The sequence below is a fragment of the Rhinopithecus bieti genome, unplaced genomic scaffold, assembly GCF_001698545.2.
Source record: "Rhinopithecus bieti isolate Rb0 unplaced genomic scaffold, ASM169854v2 scaffold_49243, whole genome shotgun sequence".
Lineage (NCBI taxonomy): Eukaryota > Metazoa > Chordata > Mammalia > Primates > Cercopithecidae > Rhinopithecus > Rhinopithecus bieti.
Window position 1 is genome coordinate 20,238 of NW_016819331.1, and position 17,429 is coordinate 37,666.

The following is a 17,429-nucleotide window of genomic DNA, read 5'->3' on the forward strand; positions in this document are numbered from 1 at the left end:
CTTCCTGGACCTTAGATCCCAGATTTGAGGCCCCCATCCCACTCGCTGTTTCTGTCCTTTGGGCCTGCTCCTCTCTCTGCCTCCTACCCTGGGTTCTGGTTCTGCTCCATCTCTGCCCTCATCTGCCACTCCCCTGTAGCTCCTGGCTGGGCACACACCCCTTCCCATCTTCTGCAGTCCTTGGGGGAGCCGGATGCAGACTTCCAGGCCAGGGGTGTATGGAGATGACAGCTGGGGGCTCAGAGTGGTCCCTCTTGCCCCATAGCTCTTCAGCCCTTCAGTTCTGACCTAGCTTCTTGGCTGGGGTCCTGGGGGGTGGGGGTGGGAGGCTCTGCTACTCACTTCAACCTGGCCCTCATGCCTGCCTGGCCAGGAGAGGGAGGTGCCCGCCTCCTCTCTCCCCTATCCCTGGCCCGCCATCTTGAGACCTGTGGCACCCAGTGCCCCACCCGGCCCCAGCACCCAGGGGAGTGGTCTCCAAGGTGATGCACCCAGGGCCAGTTGCATTCCTTTCTCCCCACCAAGCCCAGGATGCTCATGTTCGTGCTGAACCAGCAGGACATGTGTCCCCAGGGGCTCGCCATCCGCCACAAAGGCTCTTAAAACCCATGAACTCCCTAAGAGCTGAGCTCATGCCCTCCCTGTTCCCTGGGTCACCCTTGTTGCCTCAGGACCAGTACCTGGGACCCTCTTCTTTCCCCATCTGAAAAAATCCCCTGGCCTTCCCAGGTCCTGGAGCCCCCTCAACCTCCAGGGCACCCCATCCCAGCCCCACCCCCTAGCCTTCATCAGCATGCAGGCTCAGGCTGCCCAAACACAAGGGGATTGTTCTTCTTGCATGCTCAGGGTGGGGGGCTGGGAGCAGGCAGCCCACACACCCTGGCAGGCCCAGGCCACGAGGAGGCTGGCTTGCCCCACCCTGTGTCCCCAGACAGGCTGTCCACCCTCCCTACTCCCATCACTGCTGCCCCTCCAGCCTCCATCACCATTGCCCAGTGGCGCTGACATCTTGAGGAAAGAGCTCTGAGCTGCACAGGTAGACCCCTGGGTTCTCCAGCTCTGCCATTTGCCTCCCATGTAGCCTTAGAAATATTTCCCTTCCTCTCTGGGCCTCAGGCCCCTCTTGTGATTGGTGAAGCCTTTCCAGCTGTGACAGGCTGAGCCCAACTCGACTCTGTGAAACGTACTCCACCCCCCAGCTCTTATTCCAGTCCCCCTCTTGTGTGAGGAGACCCATTCTGCTCCCACCCTCTGAAAACCTAAAGCACAGCCCAAATCCCTCACCCCAGCAGCATACCTAGGGAGCTCCTAGTCCTGGTAAAATGGCAGGAGTAGGGCTGGGGATGCTGAGAAAGGAACCAGGCATCCTGTCCAGGTAGGTCCTACCTCTGCCCATGTGACTGGCCCCTCACATCTGGATCTTCTCACTCTACTCTCATTACTCCTCTGGGACCCTCAGCCCCATCTTTGGTTCCAAATGTCCCCAGGCCCCATGAACCTTAACTCTTCTCCTTGCACACTGACCCTGGTCCTGTCTCAAATTTCCTCTTTCTGGACCTCTGTGTATAGTGGAAAGACAGGCTCAGAAATGCCCAACGGGGACTTCTTTGAGTTGCAGCAACATCTTTGAGGGGCACAGAGGCCTGAGTGATCACATCTGACTTGGAAGCCTGGGGAGGGCTTCACAGAGGAGGTGACATTTGAGAAGGATTTTGACAGAGAGTGGAGAGGATGGGTGTTTTGAACTGAGGTAAGCCTGGATAAAGGCCTGAAGGGCTGGAGGTGCTACATGTGTTCTGCAGCCTGCCATATGTGAAGGATGGGGTGGAGATGAGACGAGAGACGGGGGCTGAATCACGAAGGTCCTTGATGGTCTGTCCATGGAGCTCAGGCTTTATTCTTTGGGCACTGGGGAGCCATGGGTGGCTGTTGAGCAGCAGAGTAAGTATACAGTTTTCAGCACGAAGAATGGAAGCTAGAGATCTTTCTCAGTGTAGGTGAGAGAGTGAGGGGATGGGTACCATGAGGAGGCTGTGTCCTTTCTCCTGGAGCCAAGCCTGGGCCCGGACTTGACTTGGTTTCCCTTGGTTCTGAAGATCCCTGGGGGCTGCCTAATGATGCTGTACGGAAGCTGTAGCATTTCTGGCACCTGCCAACTTGTCAGAGCTGCCTTTCCCTTCCTGGCACTTTGTCTATGTGGCAGATCTGAATCAAGAAGCCAGAGGCTGGAGCTTGTGGACCCCAGGATGCTCACCTGAGGCTCCCCACTCCCCTCCTCCTCTCTCAACTGCAGATGATTGGCCATCCCCAGAGGCTGGGAGGCCAAGAGGCTGGGCACATGTGTCCAAGGACGCTGGGGCAATTCTTATGAAGGCCTGGCTAGTTAGGAGGGTGAGCATCTCCGAAGAAAGGATTGGGCAGGAGTGTTAGGAGCCCTCGATGCAGACCTGCTCAGGCCAAGGGTCCACCCTCACCACACCCTGCCTCCCCGGATGCTCCGAGCCATTCCCCAGCATCGCTGGGTGTGGCTAGCATGGCTGCTTTGGGAGTGGGAATAGGAGAAGGAGGCTGCTAGGTGGAGAGCTGGGGGTGCTGAGGGGATGTGGGGGGATGTGAGAGGGAGAGTGAAGCCCAGGTGGGTCCACAGGCCCTAGCTGGTCCAGACATTCTGGCCAGCAGAGCAGAGGGAATCCCCCAAGGGGCGGTCCAGTCTACTTGAATCGCCTGGCCCCAGGAGCCCTCCCCTCCCCCGGATTGTTCTTGTTCCAGAACAAAGGCAGGGTGGACACTTGATCCCTGCATGTGGGGGGAGCTGGCTAAGCCCCCAGCCCTTTGATTGGGCAGCTGTCATGGGAGAGAGACAGCTGGGGGGGAGGGGCAGGAAGGGGGCAGCCGCCATCGCTTACACAGCTGTCACCGCCCGCCCCCCCACCACCTCCTCCAGCCTGAGTGGCAGAAAGCCAGGGACAGAAGTGGGCACTGGGGCTGGGGAGGGGGCCTGGGAGTCAGGAGGGAATGCCCGAGGTCAGAGGCCTGGTGTGAGCTTGGTGTGTCCTGCCAGGGAGCCATGCTGACCAGAGGGGGCTGGGCATCCTCGGAGGTGAGCTGGAGGTCACTGTGGCATGTTGTGTGGCTGCCACGTGGGTGGCCCAGTAAAGACCCAGGGCCCACCAGGCTGGAGCAACAAATAACTCCCTAGATCCCCGGTGAGGGCAGGGGGAGCCAGTGATGCCTAATGGGGCTGCTTGTTCCTTGGGCCCTAGGAGAATAATTTGGAAGACATGGGTTAGAACCCCTTGTTCTTGCCTAAAGATGGGAAAGACCTTGAGAGTCTCTCAGAATAGGAAGGGCGCAGATAGACCAGCAACTCTCTCCCTACCCCCAGCCCCTAAACACAATGCAGGTGGGTAAACCAAGGTCTAGGTCAGGTGAGGACCTGGGCAAAGTTACCCACTGGACTTGGCGCGGTGGGTCTCTGCTGGAGACCCAGGCATCTTTTCATGGCAAAAGCTCTAGTTCTGGCCATGTTCCAGCCCTCCTGCCCCATTTTTCATGAAGCCACGAGAGGTCATGTGGAGATGGTTTGGGGACAATGTCAGGTCTCCCACTGGTTACCATCCCAAGGGGGTCCTTGAACCCCAGAAAATTTTGGAACTTAAGACTGAGGCCCTGGACAAGTTGTCAGTCCTTTCCAAATAGGATCCCTGTCTACTAGCCAGGCAAAGGTCTCAGAGACAACTGAAGCCCAATCCCCGCTTTGGAAGGAGCCTGCCCTCCAGGAAGAGGACTAACAGATCCAGACAGGAGCAGCCTGAAAGGGGAGGCAGGTGGGGCTTTGGATAGCCTCACACTAGCAATGCTAGTCCCACCGCGTCCCACCTCTCTGTGACCTTGGGCAGGTTACTGATCCTCTCCAGGCATCAGATTCTCCTTCTGTGCAGTGAATTCATCTGCTCAGCTAACCAGTATGTTAGCTGAGTTCCAGCTGAGCTCAGTATGTTCTGAGCACCTTCTCTGGCCTGGCTCTGAACTGAGCCCTGGGGACATAAGGAGAAGGCAGCAGCCTTGGCTCCTGCTCCAAGGGGCTCCTGGGCTTGGCTGTCCAGAGAGGCAGAAACCAAGCACGTCATCACAAGTGCTTTGATGGGGGAAGTGCAGGCAGCTGGGGGAATGTCTAGCAAGGGCAGCCAGCATGACGCTGGCCAGGATGCTCGGAGAGCACAGTCCCTGCATCCACTGCTCATCTCCACCCTCTGGAGTCCCTATGGCAGAACTCAAATAGAAGGAGGAGCAGCTGTGCCCAGGGGAGCAGGGTGTCACCTCCGCTGGATAGGTGAGGAAACAAAGACCTTATGCCATACGGTGGCTTGCTGGGGCTTCTAAGAAGGAGCCAGGCTGGGAGCCCCCTTCACCTTCCGTGCTCAAGCTCTGTCTAGCAACGGGAGTTCAGAAGAGGGTGCTGGACAGAACTCCATGCCCTTTCCTGTCATGTCGGGATGGGGCCAGGGGGCTGAGGAGGAAGGCGCCCAGAGACTTCTGGAGTGTTCCAAGCCCAGCACACTCATCCTTCACCCCACACCCTTCTGGTCATGAGGAATTTGCAGTGTTAGGGCTTGGTCTTGGCCCAGACTTAGCACCAGTTAGTCCCACTCCCTGTGTTCCCCATAGGGTTCTGGTCCCCCAGTGAGCTCCCCATCAAGGCTGAGCCTTGGCAGGAGACAGACGCCTAAGGAGAGGGATTTCCAAGCAGGATTAAGGTTCAGGATTAAGTTGGGGCATGAAAAAGGGTCGGGTGGGGAGGGCCGACTGCTGAGCTAATCCCAGCAGCTAATCTCAGGCTCCACCTTTCTCCATCAGTTAATGGCCTTGACATTCCCGCAGCCCACCAAATCCTTTTCTTACCCATCACGCAATCCCAGGGAGAGGTATTCCCTCCATTTCATGAGTGAGGAAATTGAGACTCAGAGCCCAGGTGACTTGTTTCTGGTACAGTAGAAAGTGTTCCAGGCTGGGAATGTGGCCAGCCTGGACACTTCTTACCTCCTGTTCCCAAGGCCATTTCCAGCACACAGGAGAGAGATTGGAAACCAACGTGCAGAACTGGCAGTCCCCTGACATGCTGTGCCCCACCCACTGCAGCCCAGTGCTGAATGAACCCTGCCCAGAGGTGTCTGTAATGAGCCTCTGCCCTAGTGACTTCTGGTAGGTGGGAGGTATGCCTCAATTCCCCCCTCAACCCCTGCCTCAAGCCTTTACCAGGCAGGGGCAAGACCTGACCACACCCGAGGCCTCCCTCGCTTCAAGACTTCCCATGGCTGCTCCAGCTTCCTCCCCAGCTGCCTTTCTGTGCTCCATCCAGTAGAGGTTCTGGCTGCTGGACGCAAGTGCCTCTCTTATGGAGTAAGCTTTCAGCCTGAGCTCCACCTTCAAGGCCCAATCCACAGAGGTTCCCTCTTCCAAGAGGTCAGGGAGGAGGCTCTCCTCTCTGGACTCCTATAGGCTTCCTAGTTAATTATTTATTTTAGTGTCTCAGGGTAAGGGAAAGACTAGGTACCTACCATATATGTGCTTATTGTTTTAATTCTCATCACTCTTTGGAGATGGGAATTTGTATCCCCCTTCTACAGATGGGGAAGCTGAGGCTCAGAGGGTTGAATGGCTCCCCAGGCTTGCACAGCTCGTGAGACACACATAAGCACCTGGTCAGAGGAATGTGTGGCACTCCAGGTCCATGCAGTCTCTTTCCTCTGGGAGTTTGATTAGCCTAGCTCTGGGGTCCCCATGTAAGGGCAGGGACAGGGTGAACTGGGCTCCTCTCGAACCCCTCTTTGACTGCCCCTCCCAGAGCCGGCCAGGTTGCAGCGTGGACACATTTGCAGGTCGCTGTGGCCCCAGCCTCGCCTGACAGAATGAGCGGCTCGGATGGGGGACTGGAGGAGGAGCCAGAGCTCAGCATCACCCTCACGCTGCGGATGCTGATGCATGGGAAGGTGAGTGGGAGGTGGAGGGCAAGGCGAGGTGAGGCTGGGCTGGGCTGGGTTTCACTGGCTATCCCAATGGGGAGGGGCTGGGCCTGGGCACTGGCACCCATCTGACGACTCTTGTCTTGTCCGCAGGAAGTGGGCAGCATCATCGGGAAGGTAGGTGCCCAGCTCTGCTCTGTACATCCCCCTCCAGCTGAGGCTTCAGCCCAGGGAAGGAGGCTGTGACCTCTAAGTTAAGAGCGATTCTGTTTTTTTTCTCCCACAGAAGGGCGAGACTGTAAAGCGAATCCGGGAGCAGGTGAGGATGGAGTCTGGGGGAGGAGCCCAGGGCACTTGATGTGGAGGGGAGATCCCTGCCCCACTTTCTCCCTGAACCACTCCTGGGCTGACCAGTGAGTGCCCCAGAGGGTGGCAGTTTTGAGCCTTGCCTGGGGCTTGGTGAGTGGGGCAGGCAGACAAGTTCTGGCAAGGGAGCAGGGAAGATGCCCCGCTGCCCGGCGCTCATTCTGTATCTGCAGAGCAGTGCCCGGATCACCATCTCCGAGGGCTCCTGCCCCGAACGCATCACCACCATCACCGGGTCTACAGCGGCTGTCTTCCATGCAGTCTCCATGATTGCTTTCAAACTGGATGAGGTCCGTGGCTGGCCAGGGCAGGAGACCAAGAGTGGTTCCCTAGGAGGAACGCAACTCCGACTTCAGATAGTGGCTATGGGTGGGAGGGGAGGTCAAGCCCAGGGCAGTGTTCCCTTGAAGTGGGACTGGGGAAAGGGTACCCTCCTGACCCCTGGGCGGATGTAGCAGGGACGAGCATGGCCAACCCACTATCTCCCTGTCAGGACCTTTGTGCTGCTCCTGCAAATGGTGGAAATGTCTCCAGGCCTCCAGTGACCCTGCGCCTTGTCATCCCTGCCAGTCAGTGTGGCTCACTGATTGGGAAGGCTGGCACCAAGATCAAGGAGATCCGAGAGGTGAGGGGAGAGGGATACCGCACACAGGGAGTCCGGGGCAAGGGAGCAGTTGCAAGAGGGGTGTTGGGCTTATGGCGTCCTCCTGACTAGATAGCTCTGAGCCTAGGCAGCCCTTTTCTGGGTTATGGGAGCAGCCAGAAGTGGCCCCTGTTCTCTGTTTGCAGACTACAGGTGCCCAGGTACAGGTGGCAGGGGACCTGCTCCCCAACTCCACAGAGCGAGCTGTTACGGTGTCTGGGGTGCCTGATGCCATCATCCTGTGTGTGCGCCAGATCTGCGCTGTTATCCTGGAGGTGCTGCCCTGGGGCAGGGAGTGGGGGCAGGAGATGGGCCCTGGGTCTGCCTTGTCGGGCACCCCAAACCCTATGCCTGTGCCACAGGTGGAGCAGGGCAGGGCTGCAGGGATGGATGATGAGCTCCGGGGATCATGTGCATTTCCCTGGGGGTCATGGTGGGGGCCTGAGGCCACTGGGCAGTTGGGGAGGTTACTGGAGTCTGAGAAGGTCCTGACAGAGCCTCCCTGTTTTATGCCTTCCAGTCCCCACCCAAAGGAGCCACTATCCCCTACCATCCAAGCCTCTCCCTAGGTACTGTCCTTCTCTCTGCCAACCAGGTGAGGGGAATAACAGGAGCAGTGGGACACATTACTGGAGAAGGGGGATTGAGATGGAGGAGGGGATGGAAGAAGGAATCGGAAGTCCAGGGAGCAGGGAAGGAGTGACTGTCGCTGAACTGCCCTAATGTCACAGTAACCCCCTTTTCACCCACTTTGTCCCCACAGGGCTTCTCTGTCCAGGGTCAGTATGGGGCTGTTACCCCAGCTGAGGTGAGTGACCCATAGCCCAAGGCACCCCTTCCTGAACCATGCCTCCTCTGACCTCTGACCCCTCTTTGGCACAGGTCACCAAGCTCCAGCAGCTCTCAAGCCATGCGGTCCCCTTTGCCACACCCAGCGTGGTGCCAGGTGAGCCACCCCTGCACAAGGCACCCCCCTCCCTTCCAGGGAGGAAGAGGGCACCCCCCTCCCTTCCAGGGAGAGTGGAAATGGTGGGGTGGGAAAGGTCCAGAACCACACTCAATCCCTCTTCTCCCCCTCAGGACTGGATCCCGGCACACAGACCAGCTCACAGGAGTTCTTGGTTCCCAACGACGTGAGCAGGGGATGGGATGGCTGGAGGGTGGGTAAGGGGCCTGAGGGTCTGCACCTCACCCAGGGTTGATTTCTATCTTCCCTTTAGCTGATTGGCTGTGTGATCGGGCGCCAGGGCAGCAAGATCAGCGAGATCCGGCAGATGTCAGGGGCACATATCAAGATCGGGAACCAAGCAGAGGGCGCTGGGGAGCGGCATGTCACCATCACTGGCTCTCCGGTCTCCATCGCCCTGGCCCAGTACCTCATCACTGCCTGGTGAGCGTGGGCTGGGCGGCAGCAGGGGAGCAGGTCACGGTTCTCATGTGCCCAAGAAAGGCAGGGGTGGGGAGAGGACAGCTGGCCTCCTCTCTCTGTCTGGGCCCGACCTCTGCCTCTCCTAACCCTACCCCAATTCCCCATGGTCTTCGCCTAATTCACCCTCTGTTGCCCCATCTCCCCCGTCTATATCCACCTCTCATTCTCCATTGCTGTCTCTTTTCCCTGGGTCTCTGGCAACCCCATTTCTCCCTGCACCTCATGCTATATCTGCTTGTCCTTTTTTCCCTTCCTCTTCCACATTTCCCATCTTCCCCTCAAACACATCCACCCCATGTGATTGTTCTCTGTTCACTGCCTCTCTCTTGCCTTCCATCTAATCTCATGCCCATCTCTGCCCTCATTGTCCCTCTCTCACTCCCACTTTCCCCTTCGTCTCCCCTCTATATCCCTCTCTCCAGTCTAGAGACGGCCAAGTCTACCTCTGGGGGGACGCCCGGCTCGGCCCCCGCAGACCTGCCTGCCCCCTTCTCGCCACCCCTGACGGCCCTGCCCACAGCTCCCCCAGGCCTGCTGGGCACACCCTATGCCATCTCCCTCTCCAACTTCATCGGCCTCAAGCCTGTGCCCTTCTTGGCTCTACCACCTGCTTCCCCAGGGCCGCCGCCGGGCTTGGCGGCCTACACTGCCAAGATGGCAGCGGCTAATGGGAGCAAGAAGGCTGAGCGGCAGAAATTCTCCCCCTACTGAGGCCAGATGAGGTACAGGCAGGGGCAGGCAGGACCACCAGCAGGGGGCTGCCTCCGCACCCTGCCCACCCAAGGAGACTCCACCCTGGGGTCCTAAACGCCGCTAACGCCCAGACGCATGGATGCACCCCCTACCCTGCCTCCGTCTATGGGAGTTCCTTCTCTCAGAGTGGGGGCAGTTTCTGGCCCAGGGGTCTGAGCTGCGGCAGCCCCAGGGCAGGGGACGTACCTCTTCAGCTCTGTGCTTGGATACAGGGAGCAGCCAGGAGACTCCCTAGTGCCCCCACCATGGGGGGTGTCACTCACACACTCCCCATCCCTTAGGGCTTCCTGGCCTACTGCATCCTTTTGGGAGTCAGGGAGGAGGGCCCGGGGGGTAGCTGGGGCCAGGCTTCTCTCCCCACCACCTGCAGATTTCTTGCTGCTTCCACTGATACCCTTTTGACTGGAATGAACTGGCTGGGCTTATCAGGGGGCACCCTAAAGAGGGGGCACTGCCAGGTAGCTGGGGAGTGGCATGGGGCAGGGGCCCAGTTCTCAGCAGCAGACACTCTGTACAGTTTTTTCAATCCCTGTTTTTGAATAAATATTCTCAGCGACCAGAAAGTTGTGAAATACTGGTGTTGTGGGCAGCAAAACCTCCAGAAAATGGGTGCAGCTGAGGTCCTGGAGGACGACCCCCATGTGTGAATCCACCAACCTCAATTAGGCCTCCGCCCCTTCCACACGCCAGTTCTGGTCCTTCAGGACCCTTTGGGGATGAAGTCGTCCAGCCTCCTACTTCTAACACCAAACTGGTCCAGTTGTCTTCTGGGCATTTTAGAAGCAGATGGAGGAGTTTCAGTAGCTTTGTCCAGACTCTCCTTGGTGCAGATGTCAGGGAAGTCGTTCTGAGTGTCTCTCCAGTGGTTCTTCCTGCTGTGGCTGTAACGCAGATACTGTCCTGCTTGGCGGATCACTTTGGTTGTGAGCCCTTAGGGCCCTCTTCTCTGTAATACCTGCCCACCTTGGCGTGGGGACCACCTGTGAGTTTCACAAACCACCTATGCTGGAGGGGCCCTTAGAGATGCTGCAGGGTGCAGATGGGAAAGCTGAGGCCTAAGGAAGGGTCGGCCTGTGCACAATGCTATGCAGTGTTGGGCCCAGACCCCAGGATTCCTGGCTCTCAGAAGTCCGTGGGCCTCAAAAGCCTGCAGATACCCTTTCTCCTCCTGTTCCAGAGCCAGATGTCCAGCAGGGCACCTGCTGTGACCTGTGCAGGGGCTGGATGAGCCCCCACGGAAACCACCCTCCTTCTGCTCAGGAGAGAGAACTCTCAGGTGGCCCCTGGTATACTGGGGCTCCGCCCTCCTGCCAACTCGGGGGTCTGTTCTGGAGCCTCAGAAGGGCCTACGGCAGGGCCCTCTGAGGGTCTCTGGAGGCACTGCAAGAGTGCCCGCGGGTGCCAGGCTTGCGGAGTGCAGGCCCGCAGAGGTCCAGGCAGTGCACGGCGAGAGAGGCGGCCCAGTGCCAAGCGCACGGGGCGCTGCAGCAGCCCATACAGGAAGGGGTGAGCCGCGAAGGCCGAGTAGGCGACCCAGGTGACAGCCGCCTCGGCTTCCGCGGCCCGCGCTGCGGGCGCCAGGCACGCGCAGCCATAAGGCAGCCAGCAGGCTGCAAACTGGCCCACGGCTAGCGCTGGGGCCAGGGCCGCCTTGCCCCCGGGCAGGCGAGGCCGGAGGGGCGGCAAGATGGAAAGGCGGCTATCCAGAGAGTCCGAGCGGAGTCGGGACCCGCGCGCCGGCCGTGGGGGCCTCAGGGCAGCGCGACGCGCCACCACGAAGATGCCGCCGTAGGCGCCGAGCAGCAGGAGGGCGGGCAGTGCGAAGGCCAGCAGGGCCCAGAGCGGCCGGAAGGGCCCGAGGCCCCCAGCCAGGACCGAGCAGCGAGCTGGAGCAGGGGGCGGTGCGGGCGGCGGCCCGAGCAAGGAGAGCGCGCCCAGCAGCCCAGCCGCGGCCCACACGGCGGTGAGCACGAGCACAGGCGGCGGCCGAGAGCCTGGCCGCAGCGGGTGCACTATGAGGCGGTAGCGTGCCAGACCAAGTGCGGCCACCCCGAGCGTGCAGGCCGGCAGCAGAGCGGCGGAGAGAAAGCGAGCTGCGCGGCACGGCGCGGGGCCCAGGCGCACGCGGCCCAGCCCGGGCGGCGGTGCGGCCAGCAGGCCCAGTGGCATGATGGAGGCGGCCGCCAGCAGGTCCACAACGCACAGGTGCGCCAGGTAGAGCGCGTCGCGCAGTCCCGGCGTGCGCAGCACCACTACCAGCAGCGCGCCATTGCCTAGCAGTGCCCCCACCTCCACGACAGCTGCCAGGATCAACCCCACCGAGCCTGCGACTTCTGAGGCGTTCAGCCCTGTGGAGTTGGCCATTTGGGCTCTCAGGCTTCACCTTGCACTGGGATGTAGATGGCAGAATGGAGCCTACAGCGGCAGGATTTCCATCACCTGTCCCCTGCTCCTCTTGTCCCTTGCTCTTCCGGCCCCTCACCTCATTGGCTGCCCAGGAGGTGGCTCCGACGCCCAGGCTGCCATCCTCTTGGGGGCTTGGCCAGGCCCATGGAGGGGTGCAAGGATGAGTCTGCTGTCTTTCTCCCCTGCCCCAGCCCAGCTCCAGCAACTCAGCCCCTGTCGGAGATGGTACTGGCTGTCACTCTGATGTTGCCACACAGGGCTGGCAAGGGAGGGCAGGGCCTGGCGCCAGCCCCCTGGGTCCTAGCAGCTGCCAGCTGAAGGCTGGAGGCTCTGCTGTGGAAGTGCCTGGGGGTGCCTCTAGGGTGGCAGGGTGGAGGACAGAGCAGGCACAGACCTGGAGCTTAGACTTCAGAAGGTTAGAGTGTGAGCTTTGGAGTCACCCAGAGCCTGCTCTACCTTTCTCAGTGGTGAGAAGTGGCCCCCCATTTTCTGTCTTCCCCCATCCTCATCAGTGGGGGTAATCACAGCATTTTGCTCTCATATTAAAGGGAAACTGAGGTACCAGTGAGACAAAAGCTGAAACCGGAGGACCCTTAGGCATGCCCTGGCCCCCTAAGAGGGCTAGTTCTCTCGGAAAGAAAGGAGGCTGGAAAAGTAAGAGAAAAGCATAGGACATGGCACATAGTAGGTGCTCAGCTAATATTAACTTCACACAGAATAGGTTCTCCATGATACTGTGTGGGATAAGTGAGAGGAGGCCCTAACAGGTGCCCTTCTGGTAAAAGCACTCTGAATCTTCTTTTTCTTCCCTTTTTTTTTTTTTTTTTTTTTTTTTTTGAGACAGGGTCTCTGTTGCCCAGGCTGGAGTGCAGTGGCACAATCTTGGCTCACTGTAATCTCTGCCTCCCAGGCTCAAACGATCCTCCCACCTCAGCCTCCCAAGTACCTGGCACTACAGGCACGAACCACCACACCTGGCTAAACACCCTGAATTTTCTTTAGGAAACCACCCCTCCCCAGTTCTCAGGACAGGAAGTTTGGGTGAACAAGATCCTCACCCTCCATTTTCCTGATTAAGCACAAAACCCAGTCCTGACTAATCAGTGAATGGCAGGGTTCCCTGCCCCAATGTGGTTGGCTCATGGAAAGCCATATAACTCCAGTAGGGCATATGCCCCCAGGTGTAGTCACACAGTTTCATGGCAAAACCCCATCTATAGTCTGATAGCTTGCATTGGTATCTGAAGCCTCTTCCTCTTTTCTTGGGTATCCAGCTGCCTTTTCAACATTTCCCCCCAGGACTTTCACTAATGGGCATCTAAAACTTCCTATGTCCAAAACAGAACCATGACTCTTGACCCCTCCCCAGCAGCCTGCTCCTCCCAGAATCTTCTCCATCTTGGTGAACTCCATCTCAGGATGCCTCCCTCTCCCCCACGCCCTATATCCAATCCGCTGAGGTCTCTGGAATCCAGCCGTTTCTCACCATCACCATCAAACTGGTCCCAGCCACCACCACCTCTCACCTGGACCATTTCAGCATCCTTCTAGCTGGTCTCCTGGCCTCGGCTCCTGCACCTTGTGCTGGCCATCTGCCTTGTTTGCCCTCAGATTCATTCCCTTCTTTCCCAGTGCCTTCCTAGGAACTATATTTCCCAGGCTCCTTTGTCAACTGACTTTGGGTATGTTCAGCCAATGAAAGTTACCAGCAAAAGACTGGCGGATGGGAGGAGGGAAGAAGCCAGGATTTATTGCCCTCTGAAGCTCAGCCAGGGGCTCCCTTCAGGTGGCCCCCTCTGTGTTTCTGGCTCCTGCAGGGCGACCCTAGCCTCTGGGATCAGAACACCATTCACTTCCTTTATCTCTCCAGTCTTAGGGTGGTAATGACTTCTGGCTGTTGCTAATCTTTGGATTGCCTCATCATCCCCCATTTGGTCATTCAATTCTTTCCCTGTATCAAATTTCCCTTGTCTGAAATACCTAGGTAATTTCTGTTTTGCTGACTGGATGTTAACTGACATATACTCTACAGTCCACTCTCTACACAGTGGCTGAAGTGGATCCCTCTAAAAACAAAGCAGATGGGGGCATGACCCAGCTCTCATACCTCCAAGAGCTTCCCGTCATCAGAATAGATCAGAATAGAATCTCGGCTCCTCTGTGATGGGAACCAGGCCCTTTTATCTGCCTTTTCTGCCCCTTTCTGAGCTCACCCTCCTCCTTGCCCGCAGTATTTCTAGCCACAGCAGTCTGCTTGTGTTCCTTCCGCCCTTCAAGCCAGTTTCTTTGCATTTGCTGTTTCCATTGCAAGAACACCCTTGCTGCAGATCTGTCCATGGCTTGCTCCCTCACATGATTCAGGTCTCTGCTCGAGAGGGACCTTCAGCGACCATCCTTTTTTTTTTTTTTGAGACGGAGTCTCGCTCTGTCGCCCAGGCTGGAGTGCAGTGGCGCATCTCAGCTCACTGCAAGCTCCATCTCCCGGGTTCACACCATTCTCCTGCCTCAGCCTCCCGCGTAGCTGGGACTACAGGAGCCCGCCACCACGCCCAGCTAATTTTTTTGTATTTTTTTTAGTAGAGATGGGGTTTCACTGTGTTAGCCAGGATGGTCTCGATCTCCTGACCTCATGATCCACCCGCCTCAGCCTCCCAAAGTGCTGGAATTACAGGCATGAGCCACTGTGCCCGGCCTCTTTTTTTTTTTTTTTTTTTTTTGAGATGGGTTCTCACTCTGTCACCCAGGCCAGAGTGCAGTGGCACGATCTCAGCTCACTGCAAGCTCCACCTCCCAGGTTCACGCTATTATCCTGCCTCAGCGTCCCGGGTAATTGGGACTATGGGCACCCACCACCACACTTGGCTAATTTTTTTGTTGTTGTTGTATTTTTAGTAGAGATGGGATTTCACCATGTTAGCCAGGATGGTCTCGATCTCCTGACCTCGTGATCTGCCTGCCTCGGCCTCCCAAAGTGCTGGGATTACAGGCGTGAGCCACTGCGCCCGGCCTTTTTTTTTTTTTTGAGATGGGTTCTCTGTCACCCAGGCTGGAGTGCAGTGGTATGATCTCAGCTCACTGCAAGCTCCACCTCCCGGGTTCACACCATTATCCTGCTTCAGCGTCCTGACTAGTTGGGACTGTGGGCACCCACCACCGAACTTGGCTAATTTTTTTTTTTTTTTTTTGGTATTTTAGTAGAGACGGGGTTTCACCGTGTTAGCCAGGATGGTCTCGATCTCCTGACCTTGTGATCCACCTGCCTCGGCCTCCCAAAGTGCTAGGATTACAGGCGTGAGCCGCTGCGCCCAGCCTGCGACCATCTTTTCTAAAATTTTTCCACCTTCCCATCACTCAAATCCTTTTATCCTGCTTTATTTTTCTTCCCAGCACTTTCCCTACCTGCTATGGTATTTCATATTTATGCATACATTTGATTAGAGCCTGCTTTACTAAAATGTAAGCTCCATGAGAGCAGGGACCTCATCTGAGCCTCACTTGTGCCTGTGGCCCTAGCACCCCTCACAGACACAGGGTCAGCATCGCTGCAGATCTAGATGGTGAAGACAGCACATGGACCTCTTGGTTTAACTAATTTTGTGTTGGAATTCAAAGGGCTCCAGTGCAGTTCTCCATTATTCAGATGAGAAAAGTAGGGCCTGCCCGGAGAGTGGAGAAATGGGTCCCAGGTCACACAGCTGAGTTGGACCTGGAATCCAGGTCACTTGCTTCCTAGAGCTCTGTCCACACAGGTGTCCCTTCCTGTCCTTGACTACAACTTGAACTTGGGCATTTGCCTGTAGGAAGTGAAGCTGAATTTTTGAAGTTTTGGTCCTTACCCAGGTAGCCCTGTAGGCCGGGGGCAGCCCCTGAGTTACCAGGGCCTGGAGAGAGCTCAGTAGGGCCAAGTGGGAACAGCAAATGAGAAAAGTGGACTGGGGAAGGCGACAGGGAGGGGTGGGGACTATGGTGGGTTGCAGAGTTCATGCTCCCTTCAACATCATCAATATAAATAAAAAATTAAAACACTTTGTTAGCATGTGTATGTATGTGTGTGTATTGCAAAATTTGCAAAAAAAAAAAAATTAAATAAAAACACACACAGGAAGGATATATCAGAAACTAATGAAACTGGCTCCCTCCAGCAGGTGAGTAGGAATGGAGTAAGGGGGATAGAAGGACTCTTCTGAGCACACCTTGCATAGAGTGGACCTTTTGGAACTATGTTAATGTTCCACATATTGAAAACAATAAAGTAACAAAGAAGAATGTAGACAGAAATGGCTGAGCCTACCTGTATTTCAAATGAATAACATAACTACATTGAAGAGAAAGAACCAATCCAAGTAACAACTGAACCTGTATTCAAACTGTTACTTTGACCATGGACCCTCAGTCTATAAAGACAAAAAAAAAAAAAAATACTGAGTAAGATCAGATACATCTTAAGCTCTATTTAGAACATTTGTTTTTCACACGGTATTGGTATGGCAATTCTGAAACTCCTTTTTGTGTAGGATTGAGCAAATAAGTAGATACATTGATGTTGATGGAAACCCAGGTTCTTACTGTTTGAGAATCAAGGAAATAGGGAATTGGGGAAGAATGGAAGAACTCTGTGGTGTTTGATTGGAACTGCAGAAATACATATAGACAGATGTGTTTGTTATTTATTCACACATACATATTCCCTCTCCCCTTTCTTTTTTTTCCTTTTTTATTTTTTAAGAGACAGGGTCTCAGTCTGTCATCCAGGCTGGAATGTAGCGTTGCAATCATAACTCACTGCAGCCTTGAACTCTTGGGCTCAAGAGATCCTCCCACTTTGGCCTCCCAAAGTGCTGGGATTACAGGTGACAGCCCCTGCGCCCAGCCACATATACACATTCCTTAGCTCTCTTTGCTGAAAGGACTTAAAAGCAATGACACCTCAGCACCAAGGAGCACATCTATTGCCCAGATCTTGGATTCTAAACATTTCCTGCTCCAGGAAACCAGGGCTCATCGGAGAAATAGTTGATTCCAGGTTTGTATGAGATGAACCTGGAACATCTTGTGATGCCAGAGAGAAAGGATGCGCTCAAAAAATGATCGGGACACAGAAGGGACCTTGTGCTGGCCAAATCTGGGACAATTTGAGGATCAAAGTAACTAATGACAGTAATGGATTATAACTCACTGAATAAAATCAAAATCCATGAGTCTACACTGTAATAAAGACAGAAAGGATAATGTAAACTAATACATATAAAAGGAATGATGGAGTTAGATAACTACCATTTGCAATCATCTTAGCAAAAATTGATTCAGGTAGTTGATTTCAGTTATCATCGATGGATATTAAAGCTAGTGGGTGAAAGGTGATGAGGAAAGGGACATTTACACCCAACAGTATTTCCCCACAGATTATTGAGTAATTACAAAAGGGAGAAATGGCAGCTTCACAGTGGAGAAACATAGTGGACATCACCTTAATGGATGATTAAAATTATTTAACATCACCAAGAATGGGCCATGCCCCTACAGATGGAATTCCCTAAGGGCATATCATCTATGTTGCGTTCCTGCCCATGCAATACCTAAATCTAATCACGACAAAGCATTACAGAAACCTAAACTGAGAGACATTCTATAAAACAACTGGCCTGTATTCTTCAAGTGTCAAGAATGTCAAAGTTATAAAAGAAAAAAAAAAAAAAAAGACTGAGGAGTGTTTTCAGATTAAAGGAGACTAAAGAGACACAACAACTAAATGCAATGTGCAACCCTAGCCTGGATGTTGGCCTGCTCCAGCAATGGCACCCCTTGTCTGTGGATAGGATGACCTGCCTGGTGATCACTGGCATTCCTGTCTGAACAGCCTCCTTTCATG

The 17,429-nt window shown here is 55.6% G+C and overlaps 2 protein-coding genes across 9 annotated transcripts; one reads left to right on the forward strand and one right to left on the reverse strand.

The window, feature by feature from the left end:
- Positions 1–6: 6 nt before the first annotated feature.
- Positions 7–9,714, forward strand: PCBP4 (poly(rC) binding protein 4). 8 transcript variants are annotated; one of them, XM_017858812.1, is made up of 14 exons: positions 7–1,750; positions 5,055–5,202; positions 5,846–5,990; positions 6,117–6,140; positions 6,250–6,282; positions 6,503–6,619; positions 6,823–6,954; positions 7,119–7,247; positions 7,493–7,567; positions 7,736–7,780; positions 7,855–7,918; positions 8,053–8,105; positions 8,193–8,362; positions 8,824–9,714. In XM_017858812.1, the coding sequence occupies exons 3-14, from the start codon at positions 5,910–5,912 to the stop codon at positions 9,110–9,112; spliced, it is 1,212 nt and encodes a 403-aa protein (XP_017714301.1). In that variant the 5' UTR covers positions 7–1,750; positions 5,055–5,202; positions 5,846–5,909; the 3' UTR covers positions 9,113–9,714. The 8 variants fall into 8 exon arrangements, with proteins under 8 accessions (XP_017714301.1, XP_017714306.1, XP_017714303.1 ...); XM_017858814.1 differs by lacking the exon at positions 7–1,750 and adding an exon at positions 1,757–2,391; XM_017858813.1 differs by lacking the exon at positions 7–1,750 and adding an exon at positions 2,404–4,333.
- GPR62 (G protein-coupled receptor 62) lies at positions 9,667–11,850 on the reverse strand. The gene has a single exon (XM_017858820.1). It carries the CDS (start codon positions 11,516–11,518, stop codon positions 10,427–10,429), a length of 1,092 nt encoding a protein of 363 aa, XP_017714309.1. The 5' UTR covers positions 11,519–11,850; the 3' UTR covers positions 9,667–10,426.
- Between the last annotated feature and the right edge of the window lie 5,579 nt (positions 11,851–17,429).

What these genes read in the sequence shown, in the direction of transcription:
- GPR62 (XM_017858820.1), bottom strand. Translation starts at nt 11,518, where the DNA reads ATGGCCAACTCCACAGGGCTGAACGCCTCAGAAGTCGCAGGCTCGGTG.
- PCBP4 (XM_017858812.1), top strand. Translation starts at nt 5,910, where the DNA reads ATGAGCGGCTCGGATGGGGGACTGGAGGAGGAGCCAGAGCTCAGCATC. An exon ending in GGATGCTGATGCATGGGAAG is followed by an intron (nt 5,991 to 6,116) that starts GTGAGTGGGAGG and finishes TCTTGTCCGCAG; the next exon opens with GAAGTGGGCAGCATCATCGG. An exon ending in AGATCAAGGAGATCCGAGAG is followed by an intron (nt 6,955 to 7,118) that starts GTGAGGGGAGAG and finishes CTCTGTTTGCAG; the next exon opens with ACTACAGGTGCCCAGGTACA.